At 39.7% G+C, this 14,322-nt stretch overlaps 1 protein-coding gene across 1 annotated transcript; it reads right to left on the bottom strand.

Moving 5' to 3' along the window:
- Positions 1–1,084: 1,084 nt before the first annotated feature.
- Positions 1,085–13,562, bottom strand: LOC311063452 (high choriolytic enzyme 1-like). The gene is made up of 12 exons (XM_084082920.1): positions 13,489–13,562; positions 11,525–11,600; positions 11,101–11,142; positions 9,477–9,513; positions 9,154–9,204; positions 8,867–9,016; positions 8,104–8,221; positions 7,204–7,388; positions 6,168–6,249; positions 4,005–4,138; positions 3,249–3,419; positions 1,085–1,581 (listed from the first exon to the last, which is right to left on the bottom strand). The coding sequence occupies exons 2-11, from the start codon at positions 11,585–11,587 to the stop codon at positions 3,250–3,252; spliced, it is 1,032 nt and encodes a 343-aa protein (XP_083939046.1). The 5' UTR covers positions 11,588–11,600; positions 13,489–13,562; the 3' UTR covers positions 1,085–1,581; position 3,249.
- Between the last annotated feature and the right edge of the window lie 760 nt (positions 13,563–14,322).

Here is a 14,322-nt window from a genome sequence, read left to right as displayed (position 1 = left end):
GCGTTAGCATGCGCCTAACGCTAATGTTAACCAACGCTGCTGGCGTCACTCAAACGGCTACGTTAAACATCTTATCAACAACCTGTATGAACGTTAGTGTGGTCAATGTCATCAATGCTAACCAATTAGCCCGTTGAAGAGTGTTATTTTGGTGACTTTTGAGGGTCTCTGTGACACTATGTCACGATGTAGCATCTCAGAGTGTTATGTAACACGGAACGGAATGAATAGCTTAGCACTTCCGGTGGTTCCTTCACAATAAAGGTTGCAACAAATACACACACCACGCTACACGAGAGCCTCGCGCCAGCGACTAGACGGAAGGGTCGCGTAGCGACCCGCACCTCTAGTATCTGTACATTTGAGGGGTAGCCTTTCTCCCCCAGATCAAAAGGTGGGGGAGCCCGCATAAGGTTATGGGTACCGCAAATTTCAGTGGCTGTCATGGGTTCCCATGACAGCAGTTGAATCTCAACCTTGTTGAAATGTGTCACTGGATACCTTTACAAACACATTCATTGGTAAAGACATTTCTTTTTCTAGCTATTTATTCCAAGATGTATGTAATATCCCCTGACTACTTGGTTGTCATTTGTCCAACCATTGAGCCTGTTAGTTTCAGTAGTTGCAGTTTCACAACCTGACCTCTGGGGGGGACACACTTTTGAACATTTGACTTCTTATATATTTTAACCAGGTCTATAATGAACTATTTATACCAGGTTTAGATCATTTTACTCCCATATGAGCAGTGTGGCACAAACTTTAAGTGCCAAATGCAGCAAACTAATGGGTGTTGGGGTACTGCTACCCCAAATACAGGCATCAGACAGTGGTGTGTCTAGGTTTTTTCGAAGGGTATACGATAATTATTCCCTGCAACACATGCACGATACGCTAGCACGTTTTCAATGGATGAAATGGTTAATAGACGGTATGTGCTTTTTCCCCCAAAAAAATTAGAACACACCACAGGCATCAGACATTAAAATATCCTCTCAAAAATGTTTTATTGGAAAGACTGACCCACAAAACTCAAGAATAGAGACCAAATATGTTGGATAACTCCACATAAACCCTCCAATATTTAACACCATTTGACCAAGACTGCGCCGCTTTAAAACATGTTCAGTAGTCAAGTCAAGTCAAATGTATTTATATAGCACATTTAAAAACAACAGCAGCTGACCCAAAGTGCTTTCCAAACAAATAGCAAGAACAAATAGGACAGCATTGATTGATTGATTGATTGATTGATTGATTGATTGATTGATTGATTGAATATTTTATTTAGAAGTTTGCAGAGAAAAAGCACATGGAAGTACAGTTTGCAATACAAGGTCAACTAAATAGGATTGAAAAGACCAGAAAAGCCGCATTGGCTTGTTTCAAATGGGGTCCTCACGTACTCAATTCATGGAGTATAACATGAGTATATATGAGTATATATGAGTATATATGAGTATATGAGTATAAGTATATAGCATGCTAGGTTGTTCAGTAGGACATCATGGTAGGTTGTTCAGTAGCATGGTTGGTTGTTAAGACAGGAAGCAGGAAATCAAGTGTCTCAGTTTACTTCTGAGGGGAAAAAAACAACATTATAAGAAACATTTGATTTTTTATTATTATTATCATTATTATTAATATTGTATTATTATTATTATTATTATTATTATTATTATTATTATTATTATTATTATTATTATGATTATGATTATTATTATTATTATTATTATCATTGTCAATAACATTATTATTAGGCTATAATAGTAGTAATAGTGACCCTCATTTAAGTGGTGTAGACCAAATAATGGGTCTACGGCGAGATCACCACCATTGTCGCCAGGGCATGTAGGATGTGTCTACACCCTTTTGTTCCATCGTAGACATGCGGAGCAGCATTGTCTGACAATCTGACAGGCATCTAAAGCTATATATTCACTCCAAGAATGCATAGCTATAAAACTAATAAATGATACACGTGACAATGTGTCATATGAAATATGGACATTTCCAAGTGTACAAGCTTAATCGAGCAATTATAAATAATATAACATGTTTACAATGTTACATGTTAGATGCTTAATCATTCAGCCATTTAAACAGTGCTTGACTGGCTCTGTGTTAAGATGAGCGCATATGCAAGAGGATGTTGAGGACCGCTGCTCTGGAATATTTGTATGACATGAGAGTGACGTCTCCCAACTTGGATAGCCTACAGTATGCTACGTCTTTCTGGAGTTATGTGGAACCTCGTTTAAGGATATAAACCCGACGCTCGAATGCCAGCTGTGCCCAGCCAGCGCAAGTGATCTTCATGGCAGCGGGAGATCGGAGATAACCAAACCAGCCCACCACATACCAGCCTCCATTAATGTTTACGCATTAATCAAAAAACCTAGAATACCCTCCCTTTTTGGAGGGTATACTATAATTATTCCCCCCCTCCAACACATACGGCACATGCACATGCACGCCGCGTATATAATTAATTGATGTAAAAAAAAATGTGCGGCCCTCACAGCATCGGCCAGGCTGGTTTTCCTTATTTTGTGTAGTGTCAGCAGATGAGAGCAGAGGCAGAGATTCTGTCTGGGACAGTAATGTCTCTATCGGTGCAGACGGAGGCCGTTCTGGAGACACATCAGACGGGGTAAGCGGCAGCTTACAAGGCGCTGCGGCGAAACTCTTAAAAATATCGCTTTGAAGGAATGTCTTCTTTTTTGGCGGTGGTTGTGGTCCCTTCGATTCCAAGACTCAGGAGTAGACTGAATCTAGACAAACATTCCTTGAGTTTTATGCTGTGCTATGTGCTACAGTATATACACTTAATTTGAATACTAATGAAGTACTCACTTCAGTGACCTGCCGTTCAATGAAGTGAACCCGCACCCTAACCCTAACCGCACGCGGATGCCACATAGTCGGAGAAAAGGTGTGTCGGATTAACGCATGCTTCCCCGTTGAGTTAATGTGTGAATATTTTTTTCTTCCCCAGACAGCGTTCTTCTGACATATAGTGACACTTTATAGTTGACTAGACTTGCGCTGTTACGAATGCGGTCGTACTTTTTTTTATTTTCTTATTGGACGTGTCTGTGAATCTACAAGATCTACAGATCTACAAGCTCATAGGGAGGCACTCTGTGCTTATCTGCTATTTTTTTGATAGCCAAAGAAATCTTAAAATGACACAGATGCATTCCTGGTCTTTAAAAAGTCTTAGTGTCATGGTCAAAACGTACTTTAACAGAAGCGCCACTTCTTCTGGTTCTTCTTGTTATAGTTGTAGGTGGTGGCGCACCACAGACGTCCATCCTTTCTGCCGACAGTGGTACAGGCAGAGTACTTCTTACTTCCCCACCGGAAGGGGAAGACGCAGCGCTTTTTCTTGGACACCTTCACCTTATATCCCTCTGCATCAACCAGTAAAAGGAGGGAAAAGAATTAGATAGCCAGGCCGATGGCAGATTTTTGCATCCAATGCTGTTAACTAAAATAAGTGTCTATTTTTTTTAACTTTTGCCTATAATTACATGCCCAAAAAATATTTTCCCTGAACTGAAACCACAACACAGTCTTGCTCAGATCAGCAACAGAAAATGTGACAAAAACTAACCTTACAGACAAGACCACATTGATGGACAACCATAAGTTCACATTAGATGACATCATCTTGATAGCATGTGCCATTCCTACATATGATAGGTGTGTGTGCTGTGTATCTGTGTGTGTAGCTGTGTGTGAATCCACAGAGATGATTGGTGGGGCATAGCTTCAAATGTTGGAGAAGTTCCTCCTATCGACCGTATTCCGCTAACAGTTGGGGCAAGACTGCGCCACATTTATCAACAGCTGACAAATCTCACGCAATAATTCACAGGGTACACCTATTTCTAAGCTGGTTTGTACGTTCCATTTATAAATGAGGGCCAGTATGTTTTTTATTTATGTCATTTTCCTCTCCTTTTCCTTTGGCACTGGTGGCCCATGTGACTCACTGCAGTAGAGCTTGTTGACACGGGCGATGTCGTTGGTGTTCATTTTTTTGGCTCCCCCTACTGTCTTCCCGGAGTTTCCTTTTCCTTTACGAATCATGACGGGGAGCTTCCCCCACTGTTTGGAAAATGCATATCTGACACGCACACGCACACACACACACACACACACACACACACACACACACACACACACACACACACACACACACACACACACACACACACACACACACACATTTATATTACTATAGGCCTACAACACAATTTTAGAACAGCACCCAAAATAGCTGACAAATAGCCAAAATATTGCAGATCTACAAAGCTCCTTTTGAGCATGTACACACACACACACACACACACACACACACACACACACACACACACACACACACACACACACACACACACACACACACACACACACACACACACACACACACACACACACACACACACACACACACACACAATGAAGTCCCCAACACCAGAGGTAGCGCCACTCATCACGTCCAACCCAGATTTGGCACAAACAAGGGGTTGAATTCGTTCTCCTGCTATGCCACAAAAATGTGGAATGCCCTACCAAAAGCTGTGAAGGAGTGTAAAACCCTACTCTCCTTCAAATCCGCTCTAAAATAGTAGGCTACCTACAGGTGGCAGCAATTCAAAACTGTCCCCTGTTAAAGTCAAAACCTACTAACCTAACCAACTGAAATAGGAGACCAAATGAATGAAATGGAGTGGAAACAAGTATGCAGAGAAATTCAAAAAACAACTAACTCTAAATATTGGAGAGAATTTGCATGGAAACTATACACTAGATTTTTTATTACACCAAACGTCCTCTCCAAAATTAATACATCTGCTACATCGGCATGTTGGAGAAAATGTGGCGAGATAAGGGCAAACCACTCGCACACTTTCTTCTTCTTCCCCATTCTAAATTCTTTCTGGAAGCCAATTACAGAAGATATCACTAAGGTTTTCAATTTGAAAAGAACACTCAAACCTGTAAACATTATTTTGGGGAAATTACCGTTAGAACTAATGCAAGTAATGGATAAATACATATACAGAATCCTTAGAACCGCAGCCCTTAAACAGGTAACTAGGAACTGGCTAATGCCTTCAAGTCCACGGCCTAAAAAATGGAAAGAAACAGTAAAGGAAATATTTGAAATGGAGAGAATAACGCTTCGAATTAGAATCAATGAGCCTGAGTTTAATAGAAGATGGAGTAAATGGATAAATTATGGGGCCGCTTGACTAAGTTTGGAGAATGAGTGAGACCCAGCACCGATTCCACATCGGAAGTTCGGGCTGTGATCTTTTATTTAAATTATATTAAAAAAATAAAAATAAAATAAAAAGATGTATGAAAAAGGCAGTCAGTTCCCCCCCCCCCCTGTTTTTATTTTAATTTGTTAAGTAATAGCACTAATAAATATCACTAGTATTATCATTATTATAATTGAACAGGTATTAGTATTAAGATAATTTGCATTGATTGATAAGTGATTATTTATGTATTTTTATTTTTAGTTATTACTTTCTGATTATTGCATTTTATTTTTAACACTGGGTGTATAGATATAAAAAAAAAGAAAAGAAAAGAAAAAGAAAACGTTTGCACGGAATGCAAATATAAAATGATATAAAAAAGATCTTGCAAAGAAAAAAAAAACAATAAACTAGAGCACTACAGCCTGTGCATTTCAGCCATTTGAAAATAGCAGATCTACAAGCTCACAATGCGACGCATTGTGAACTTGTAGATCTGCTATTTTCAAAAGATCTTTTATACATTTGAAAACTGGTGAAATGGGGACATTATGCGTAATAAGTACTTTCTACTTTTGGTACTTTGGATTACATTTTGATAGCAATACTTTTGTACTTTTACTCAAGTGAATTTTGAATTCTGGACTTTCTCTTGTAATAGAGTATTTCTACATACATGCAGTATTGATACAATACCTTTATTTACGTAAGAAATGTGAGTACTTTTTCCACACTGCCCCGAACACAAACACACGCGCGCGCGCACACACACACACACACACACACACACACACACACACACACACACACACACACACACACACACACACACACACACACACACACACACACACACACACACACACACACACACACACTAACCTGCCGTAGTGCATAACAGAGGTGAAGTCGTAGGGAGTGCCTAAGTTGTTGGTATCCACCTTCTTGAAGTTGTACTTCTGTCCTGTAAGAGATGCAGAGTCAACCAATCAGGCAACAGAGCACATATCATCACATTATAAACAAACCAATCAGATGATCACATATTATGCAGAGTAACGCTGACGTCCCCATCGTGGGCAAAACTTCAAAATATTTAAAAGCATTTTCACTTTTTGTGGTTTTCATTTACAATTCACTATGTGTTTTTTTCTGGATGGCGAGGAGCACTGGTTTGGGTTCACTAACTGGACATACCGTTTTAGTCGCACCACAGCAATTATTTGCAGTCACATAAATGCTCCCAATTATATTGTTTTGGTCGCACAAATTAACCCATTCAATCCGGGAAAGCATCTGTGCCATTTCATACTTTACAGTATATGCTTTACAGGCTATTCAATTTCTTTTTTTTTTAAATCTTTGAATACATGCATTTTTTAAAGCAAACATTTTTAACTCAAATCTTTGCTTCTGGGGGTTCCCTGGAACAACATATTTTGAGATGAGGGGGTACATATCAATTTTGGGGGTCCTTGACATTAAAAGGTTCGAGCACCACTGATATAGATGATATTTTTAGAATCGGTTGAATCTCAGGTGACCAAAACGGACGCAATTTCCAGCCCTGGTTACAGTGTTACCAGATGTATGATAATTATGGGATTTATATACGATCATTTTACCCACTTTACGATGTACGATCAATAATTCAAAAAAGGCCCAAATATACGATCATTTCGAAAAAGTTTGTGAATTTACTAGATTCCCTGGCTGCTGATTCAGGAGGTTTTTGCCACGTAGGAGTCTCAAACAAGGTTGTTTCTTACAATAAATACGCTATTCTTTGGGTGAAATTACATATTTACACCTGTGATATCTTTTTTTTGGCTGTCTACCATACTTTTCTTTCAAATGTCATACTTTTAAGCCTCTGGTATGATAATTTAATTTCCATTTGGCAACACTGCCTGGTTACCTGATTGAATGTTATTGGTGAGGATGGTGACGTAGTTGTCTCTATCGGAGCGGTTCTGTTCGTGATGGAAGCCCAGAGCGTGGAGAGCCTCGTGTTGGATGGTGCCCTTATAGATACACTGCCCTTCCCCTCTCTGTAGAAGAATCTGCTGACGGCCTCCCTTACGCCCGATGTTCGACCAGCACCTGCAGTTTCATGTTACAATGTTACGTTATTACAATGTTACGTTATTACAATGTTACGATGTACGACCAGCACCTACAGTTTATAATGTTACTATGTTACATTATTACAATGTTACAATGTACGAGCAGCACCTACAGTTTATAATGTTACAATGTTACGTTATTACAATGTTACAATGTACAACCAGCACCTACAGTTTATAATGTTACAATGTTACGTTATTACAATGTTACATTTTTACAATGTTACATTATTACAATGTTACGATGTATGCATTCATTAGACGCTCTTATCCAGAGTGACTTACAATAAACAAGGTAAACACATACATTTATAGAATGCAGAGAGACAGTGTAGTGTCTCAGTAAACTATAGGATCACAGGTAAACTAAGAGCCTAGCGCCTTTCGGAACCCTGTATACCTTTTTTGTAGTTGGGATGCTGACGGTATCCAGAGAGTGGTACCAGTGGGTGAATGAGAGAAGCCATTGACTTTCAAGGAACACTGGATAGCGTCATCATCCCAAATACAAAAAAGGTATAAAGGGTTCCGAAAGGGGCTAACCAATACCTTAGCATCAGTCTAAACAATCTAATATCGTGTGTGTGTGTGTGTGTGTGTGTGTGTGTGTGTGTGTGTGTGTGTGTGTGTGTGTGTGTGTGTGTGTGTGCGTGCGCTTCCGTCTGTGCGTGCGTGCGTGCGTGTTTACTAACCCATTCCCAGGGTATATCTCCACATAGTTTTTCTGTTTTTTCCTCGTCACAAAACGGATGCATGTGGATTTTCGGAAGGTGGCCAGCGCGTTCTTGATGGTTTTACGCTCCTTAGGGCCTGCAGAGGGAGACAAACTCAACCACTTAGTTCAGTCACTTTTTTATTATTAATATTTTAGTTTTTTGTTTCGATGGATTGAATACTTTATTAGTCAGGGTTAGAAATATAAACAGCACGTACAGTAGGTACAGTAAAACATTTAGGCTAAAAGGATAACCCTAACCCTAACACAAAAAAGACCTGGGTACCTGTTTCCATTGTGGTCCTATGCATTCAATCTTGAATGATGCTCATATTAACCGTAGGAAGTATTAAGTTGTTTTTTTATTTTGACATGCGTTCCATACATTCCAAAGGGCTGGACCACACATGGACAAAAGACATCAACTACTTGTGACGGGCGTTGTCCCGCTTGAGTAAAAGATGAATTATTTCTATAATAAGCAAGGTATTTAAGGTGTTATTAATTTACGTTATAGAGGGTAATTATAATATATTAAGCCTTAATACATTATAATTACCCTCTATAACTAAAATTAGTAACAAATGAAAATGAGTTCGACACCCCTGTATTAAGGCATATAAGGCTTATTAGCCAGGGATCCTTTTAATAATCGTGTTAATAAAGAATTCAATCAATCAATCAATCAATCAATCAATCAATCAACCAACCAACCAACCAACCAACCAATCAGAACGTACTGTAAGCATTAGAGATGGTCATAGGGATATAAACTTTGCCGTTTTTGTTTTTGGGCCACAGACATCCTTTCCGCGTGCACGGATCTGCGTTCCTCCCGGTTGGCATGGCAATGTCACCAAACATGAGGTAAGGGTCACCTCTGGCACGACCTACACACACGCACACACACACGCCAACACATGATGATACACACAATGATACATTTGTATGATAGGATATGGATTTAATTGTTACGGCTGTTAGTTCTCCTCCAGACAACCATATTGGCTCCTCTAGGCTCACTCACTCAGGTGGGTGTTCGCTTTCTCAATAACATCACTCACATCCGGATCTTCACCTGGATTCATAGAAACACACAGACACAGTTATACATATAATATAATGATAGAAACACACAGACACAGTTATAAATATAATGATAGAAACACACATACACAGTTATACATATAATATAATGATAGAAACACACAGACACAGTTATAAATATAATGTGAATTATTACGAACAGCATCTAACATGCTGATGTTATGATGTTATAACAGGATGATGTTATTATATCATGATATATTATAAAGAGCATACAGTATCAGTTATGATGTTTAGACTCACCAGCATCATCCTCTCCAATGTCTCCAGTAGCTATATCCTGAAAAACAACACACACGCACGCGCGCGCACGCACGCACGCACGCACGCACACACACACACACACACACACACACACACACACACACACACACACACACACACACACACACACACACACACACACACACACACACACACACACACACACACACACACACACACACACACACACACACACACACACACACACACGGACACATGTCCATGTTTGGACCTCAAAATACATTTTTGGTAAAAAAAAATCCCTAGGGGTCCTCAGAGTTACTACAGGGGGTCCGCCAAATCTTAGTGTGATAGGAGCAATTTATTCTTCTTTTAAATCAACCACTTGAACCCCAGCATCCCTATTCTGAGGGGAAACATTTGCCAAAAATTGCAAATCTACAAGATCACAACGCCTCGCGCAGCTACGCATTGTGAGCTTGTAGTTCTGTTACCCAAACAGTGGGTCGGCACCAGTTTGTGGGTCTTGGACATAATTTCTTTACATAAAAAGTACCACAGATTAAATATGATCTCATGTTAATGTGTATTTTAAGACATTTCACCACTTAACCCCTGTAGTATATTTCATAACTTAAGATACACATTTAAGTCATATGTTAGAAGTAATAGGATTGCAGGTCTACTTTGGGCTGCAGACAGAAGAGTGGATTCAGACCATTTGTGGGCTCCAGCCTGGATGTGTGGGGGTAGGCTAAATTAGCATTGCCTTTTGTTTAACATGGAGTCACAAGGTCTCCATCCTGGCACACCCGAATTGTTGATTAGCAAGTGGATCAAAGACTGATGCAATCACCTCTCCAGATACAGACATTAACATTTCAAATGTACCTCCTCTTTTTCGTATGTGGCCACATGCTATAAGATGGGGTGTTTTGTGACTGTGTGTGTGTGTCACTCCAAGCCGTCAGGCTGTGGAGATGGCTGGTTGTACTGTACTATGAAATAAACTGGAAGAAGTAACCTCACTATGGAGTGATGACTCAAATCCATTCTTCAAACATCCATTCACATCTCTGGAACATCAAACTAACTTTACAATATGGCGTTGTTGGCAATTAGTATAGTGCATTAAACCTGTAAGTCTGTGGTTTTAAAAGATACCACATAGGGCGCAGACGGCAGGATGGTTATAAAAAATACCACACCCCTCAATACTTAGTACACTTTCCCTCTTCAACAAATCTGTTAAGAAATATGTAAAAAAAAAATGTGGACAGCTATTTTCTGTGAATGGTTCCTTCAGAATCAAGTGGTTAATGTAATAAATAAATAAATAATACATTGTCAGATACTTGAATGTGTCCTTATATTATCATCACTTTACCCTAATACAGCTCAAGTGAGGTTTCTGACCTTTAATATTGAGATAGTTGTTTTGTCCATCATTGATTAAAATGATCAAGTCAGACGGGGAAATATAGGAGGTTTAAATGACAGTTTGAGGATCCAATGGAGTTAGGAGGTTTAGTCAGAAGCACTTTTTAATACTTTTCATTTGTTCAATATTTGTAAAACCCACACACAGACGTAAATGTAAACATAGATGTATTTATTATGTTTGCTGAATAAAATCACCTACATCCAGTTCATCCAGATCTTCAGTGATGATGTCATCTGGATCCTGCAGAACAACACAAACACGCACGCACGCACGCACACACCAATGCATGCATGTACACACACACACACACACACACACACACACACACACACACACACACACACACACACACACACACACACACACACACACACACACACATAATCCAACATATTCATAGAAAGATCATGTGTAAACAAACAGACAAACAAACATCATTCATTTACACAACACTGATGAAACTGCCGATGCTGCGCACGTGTGTGTATGTGTGTGTGTGATGCTGCGCACGTGTGAGTGTGTGTATGTGTGTGTGTGTGTGTGTGTGTGTGTGTGTGTGTGTGTGTGTGTGTGTGTGTGTGTGTGTGTGTGTGTGTGTGTTTTAGTGAGAGTGTGTTCGTACCATAGGCAGTGCATAGATGGTTCCAGTCAGAGACAGGAGTATGAAAACAAGAAGTGAAGTCATGATGATTATAAACCTGAATATAGATATAAGAGATAAGAGATTATAATGATATTAATAATAGATAATAATTTGTATTGCACTTGTCTTAACGGTGTTACAAAGTGCTTATACAGATAAAAACAACAATAATGAATTATGTCACAAACAGACCAACAAGGCAATGAAACAGTAACAATTACATAAATCAAACAAGTGCCACATATTAAATACAATGAGCTTGTATATCTGCTATTTCCTTTATAGCCAACGCTAAAATCTAAAATGACACAGATTTCCCGGTTTTAATGGGTTAAAATAGATTTGGAAAAGAGGGGTTAGTCCGCACACCGTTTAGGCTCCCATAGAAAAGTTGTATTTATTGTTAGGTAACTCTGAGGATTCCCTAGGGGTCCCGGACCCCCTGTTGAAGACCCCTAGGTTAGAGAGTTCCAAAATGTCATCGCCACGTACATGACTGTATTCCTCACTGCATTAGTTCTAGGCTTAGACTGTAAAAATGTCATATTTGTACATAATATATGTATACATATCTCTGCTGTCCGGCAGAAACCAATTATGTCCAATATATGAACTTATCAGGAAATGAAAAATAAAACTACCTCATCAAAGTCGTTATGGTGACTTTCTACATTGTCAGATACTTGAATGTGTCCTTATATTATCATCACTTTACCATAATACAGCTCAAGTGGAGTTAGGAGGTTTTTGACCATTAATATGGAGATAGTTGTTTTGTCCTTCATTGATTAAAATGATCAAGTCAGACGGGGAAAAGAAAAAACTAAGTTTGAGTTAGGAGGTTTAAAAGACGATCCAATGGAGTTAGGAGGTTTAGTCAGAAAGTATTTTTAATACTTTTCATTGGTTCAATATTTGTAAGGGCTGAAAACCCACCTCTTTAGGAAACACTACCCTGACACTTCCTCTTAGCCTTGCCTACTTGTTGTCAATTAGTTGTACAAGGTCTTGTTTTACTGGATCTTGTTTATTTGATACACTTTTGTTTTAGCTCTTGCTCATTTGATTTTCCTATGTGTCTCATCTGTTTAAGAAAGTAGGTAGCTGATATATTGCACTTTTACCTTGGCGCTAGGTATACTCTTAGTTGCTTGTTTTAGAAGAGAATGCACTTATGACTTCTGGTGATTAGTAGTTTCCTTGCCTAATGCACTTATTGTAAGTCGCTTTGGATAAAAGCACCTGCTAAATGACTGTAATGTAATGTAATGTAAAACCCACACACAGACGTAAAGGGTGTTCAATAGCACTGATTTATTTTGTTAAAAGTTGAAAAACTGAGATAGTTGGTTTCTGCCTGACAACGACGATATCCAGTATATAGGCCATCAAGGCCCACCAAAATACACCAAATCAACTGTAGATTTAGTCAACTAAAACTTAGCCTCGGAAACCCATGCCTTTTTTTTTGTTTCAAAAGAAAAAAAGCCTGGGAGAACCTTGCAGGAACGCTGGTCTTAGGACCTTGTTATCTCCTAACCGATCAGAGTGCTCCAAACCCAGGCGCTGGAATCCAGCGCCTGGGTTTGGCTCCGCCCTTCAAGACCATCGATTGGGCTCGTTCTTTCAGTCTAACTAAAACTAGACTAAGACTAAAACATTTCAGATGACTAAAATATGACTAAAACTAAACTAAAAAAAAGACTAATGACAAAAAACTACATCAAAATCTGCTGTCAACATTAAACAAGATTAAAACCAGGGAAAGCATCTGTGTGATTTTAGATTTTAGCGTTGGCTATTCAAACATAGCAGATTTACAAGCTTGTACATCTGCTATTTTAGATTGTTTTTTTTGGAAAAATCTTAAGTGTGAGAACAACAGATTCAGAAGGCATTTTGTAAAAGTTCTTAAGATTGGAGGAGAGCAGAGTAAATCTTACCTTGGGACAGGTGCAGAGTGATCAGCAGGTGCAGAGTGATCAGCAGGTGCAGAGTGATCCGCAGGTGCAGAGTGATCAGCAGGTGTGTGTGAGGGTGTTATACCCTCCTACCAGCGGGGGGAGCTCCTCCTCCCTCTGCAGGGTGTGGAGCCTAATGACGCAACACCTTTTCAGAAGACAAGACAAGATCCACAAAGGAGACAAACAAACTGAATCAACTCAAAGTTGTGTACTCAAAGTTGTGTACACAAAGTTGTGTACACAGCAGTTAAACTGTCTGTCATTCTCTCTCTCTCTCTAGGTCGTCCTCAGACGAGCCCTCCATCGTTGCTTCCAGTCTTTGCGCTCCTGCATCATTCTTGAGTACATCCACGTATGTCATTGTGGGACGTCCTCGTGACCGATGACCGTGCGTTGGTTCCCACAGCAGTAATTTGCTGGCTGGCAATTCTTGGTGTCTTTGGCAGTGTCCTGCTAGTCTCATTCTCCTGGCTACTATTTTCTCGCTCACACTTGGCATTCCCCCATACAGGATCTTGTTGGTAACATGTGTACTCTTGCTGATGTTAAGTACTGCACGCAACATTCTGGTGTAGCACCCATCTAGGCTCTTCTGCAGGGTTGGCTTCAAGGTCCAGCATTCACTGCCATAGAGGAGAACACACTCTACCGTTGCATAGAAGAAGCTCCATGTATGGAGATGTCTGACACTATCTGACATCACCGTGGTGACATCAGGGGCACAGTCAGCAGTATAAAGGTCGCTGGATGCCCTGGTTAAGGCAGTGTCCTCAGCGACACTCGAAGATCATCTTAACTCTTTCCAGAGTACCA

The sequence above is a fragment of the Gymnoscopelus microlampas genome, assembly GCF_963454915.1.
Source record: "Gymnoscopelus microlampas genome assembly, chromosome: 16".
In the NCBI taxonomy this organism is placed as follows: Eukaryota; Metazoa; Chordata; class Actinopteri; order Myctophiformes; family Myctophidae; genus Gymnoscopelus; species Gymnoscopelus microlampas.
The sequence above is the reverse complement of the archived record's forward strand: the minus strand, read 5'-3'. Positions and strand labels throughout refer to the sequence as shown.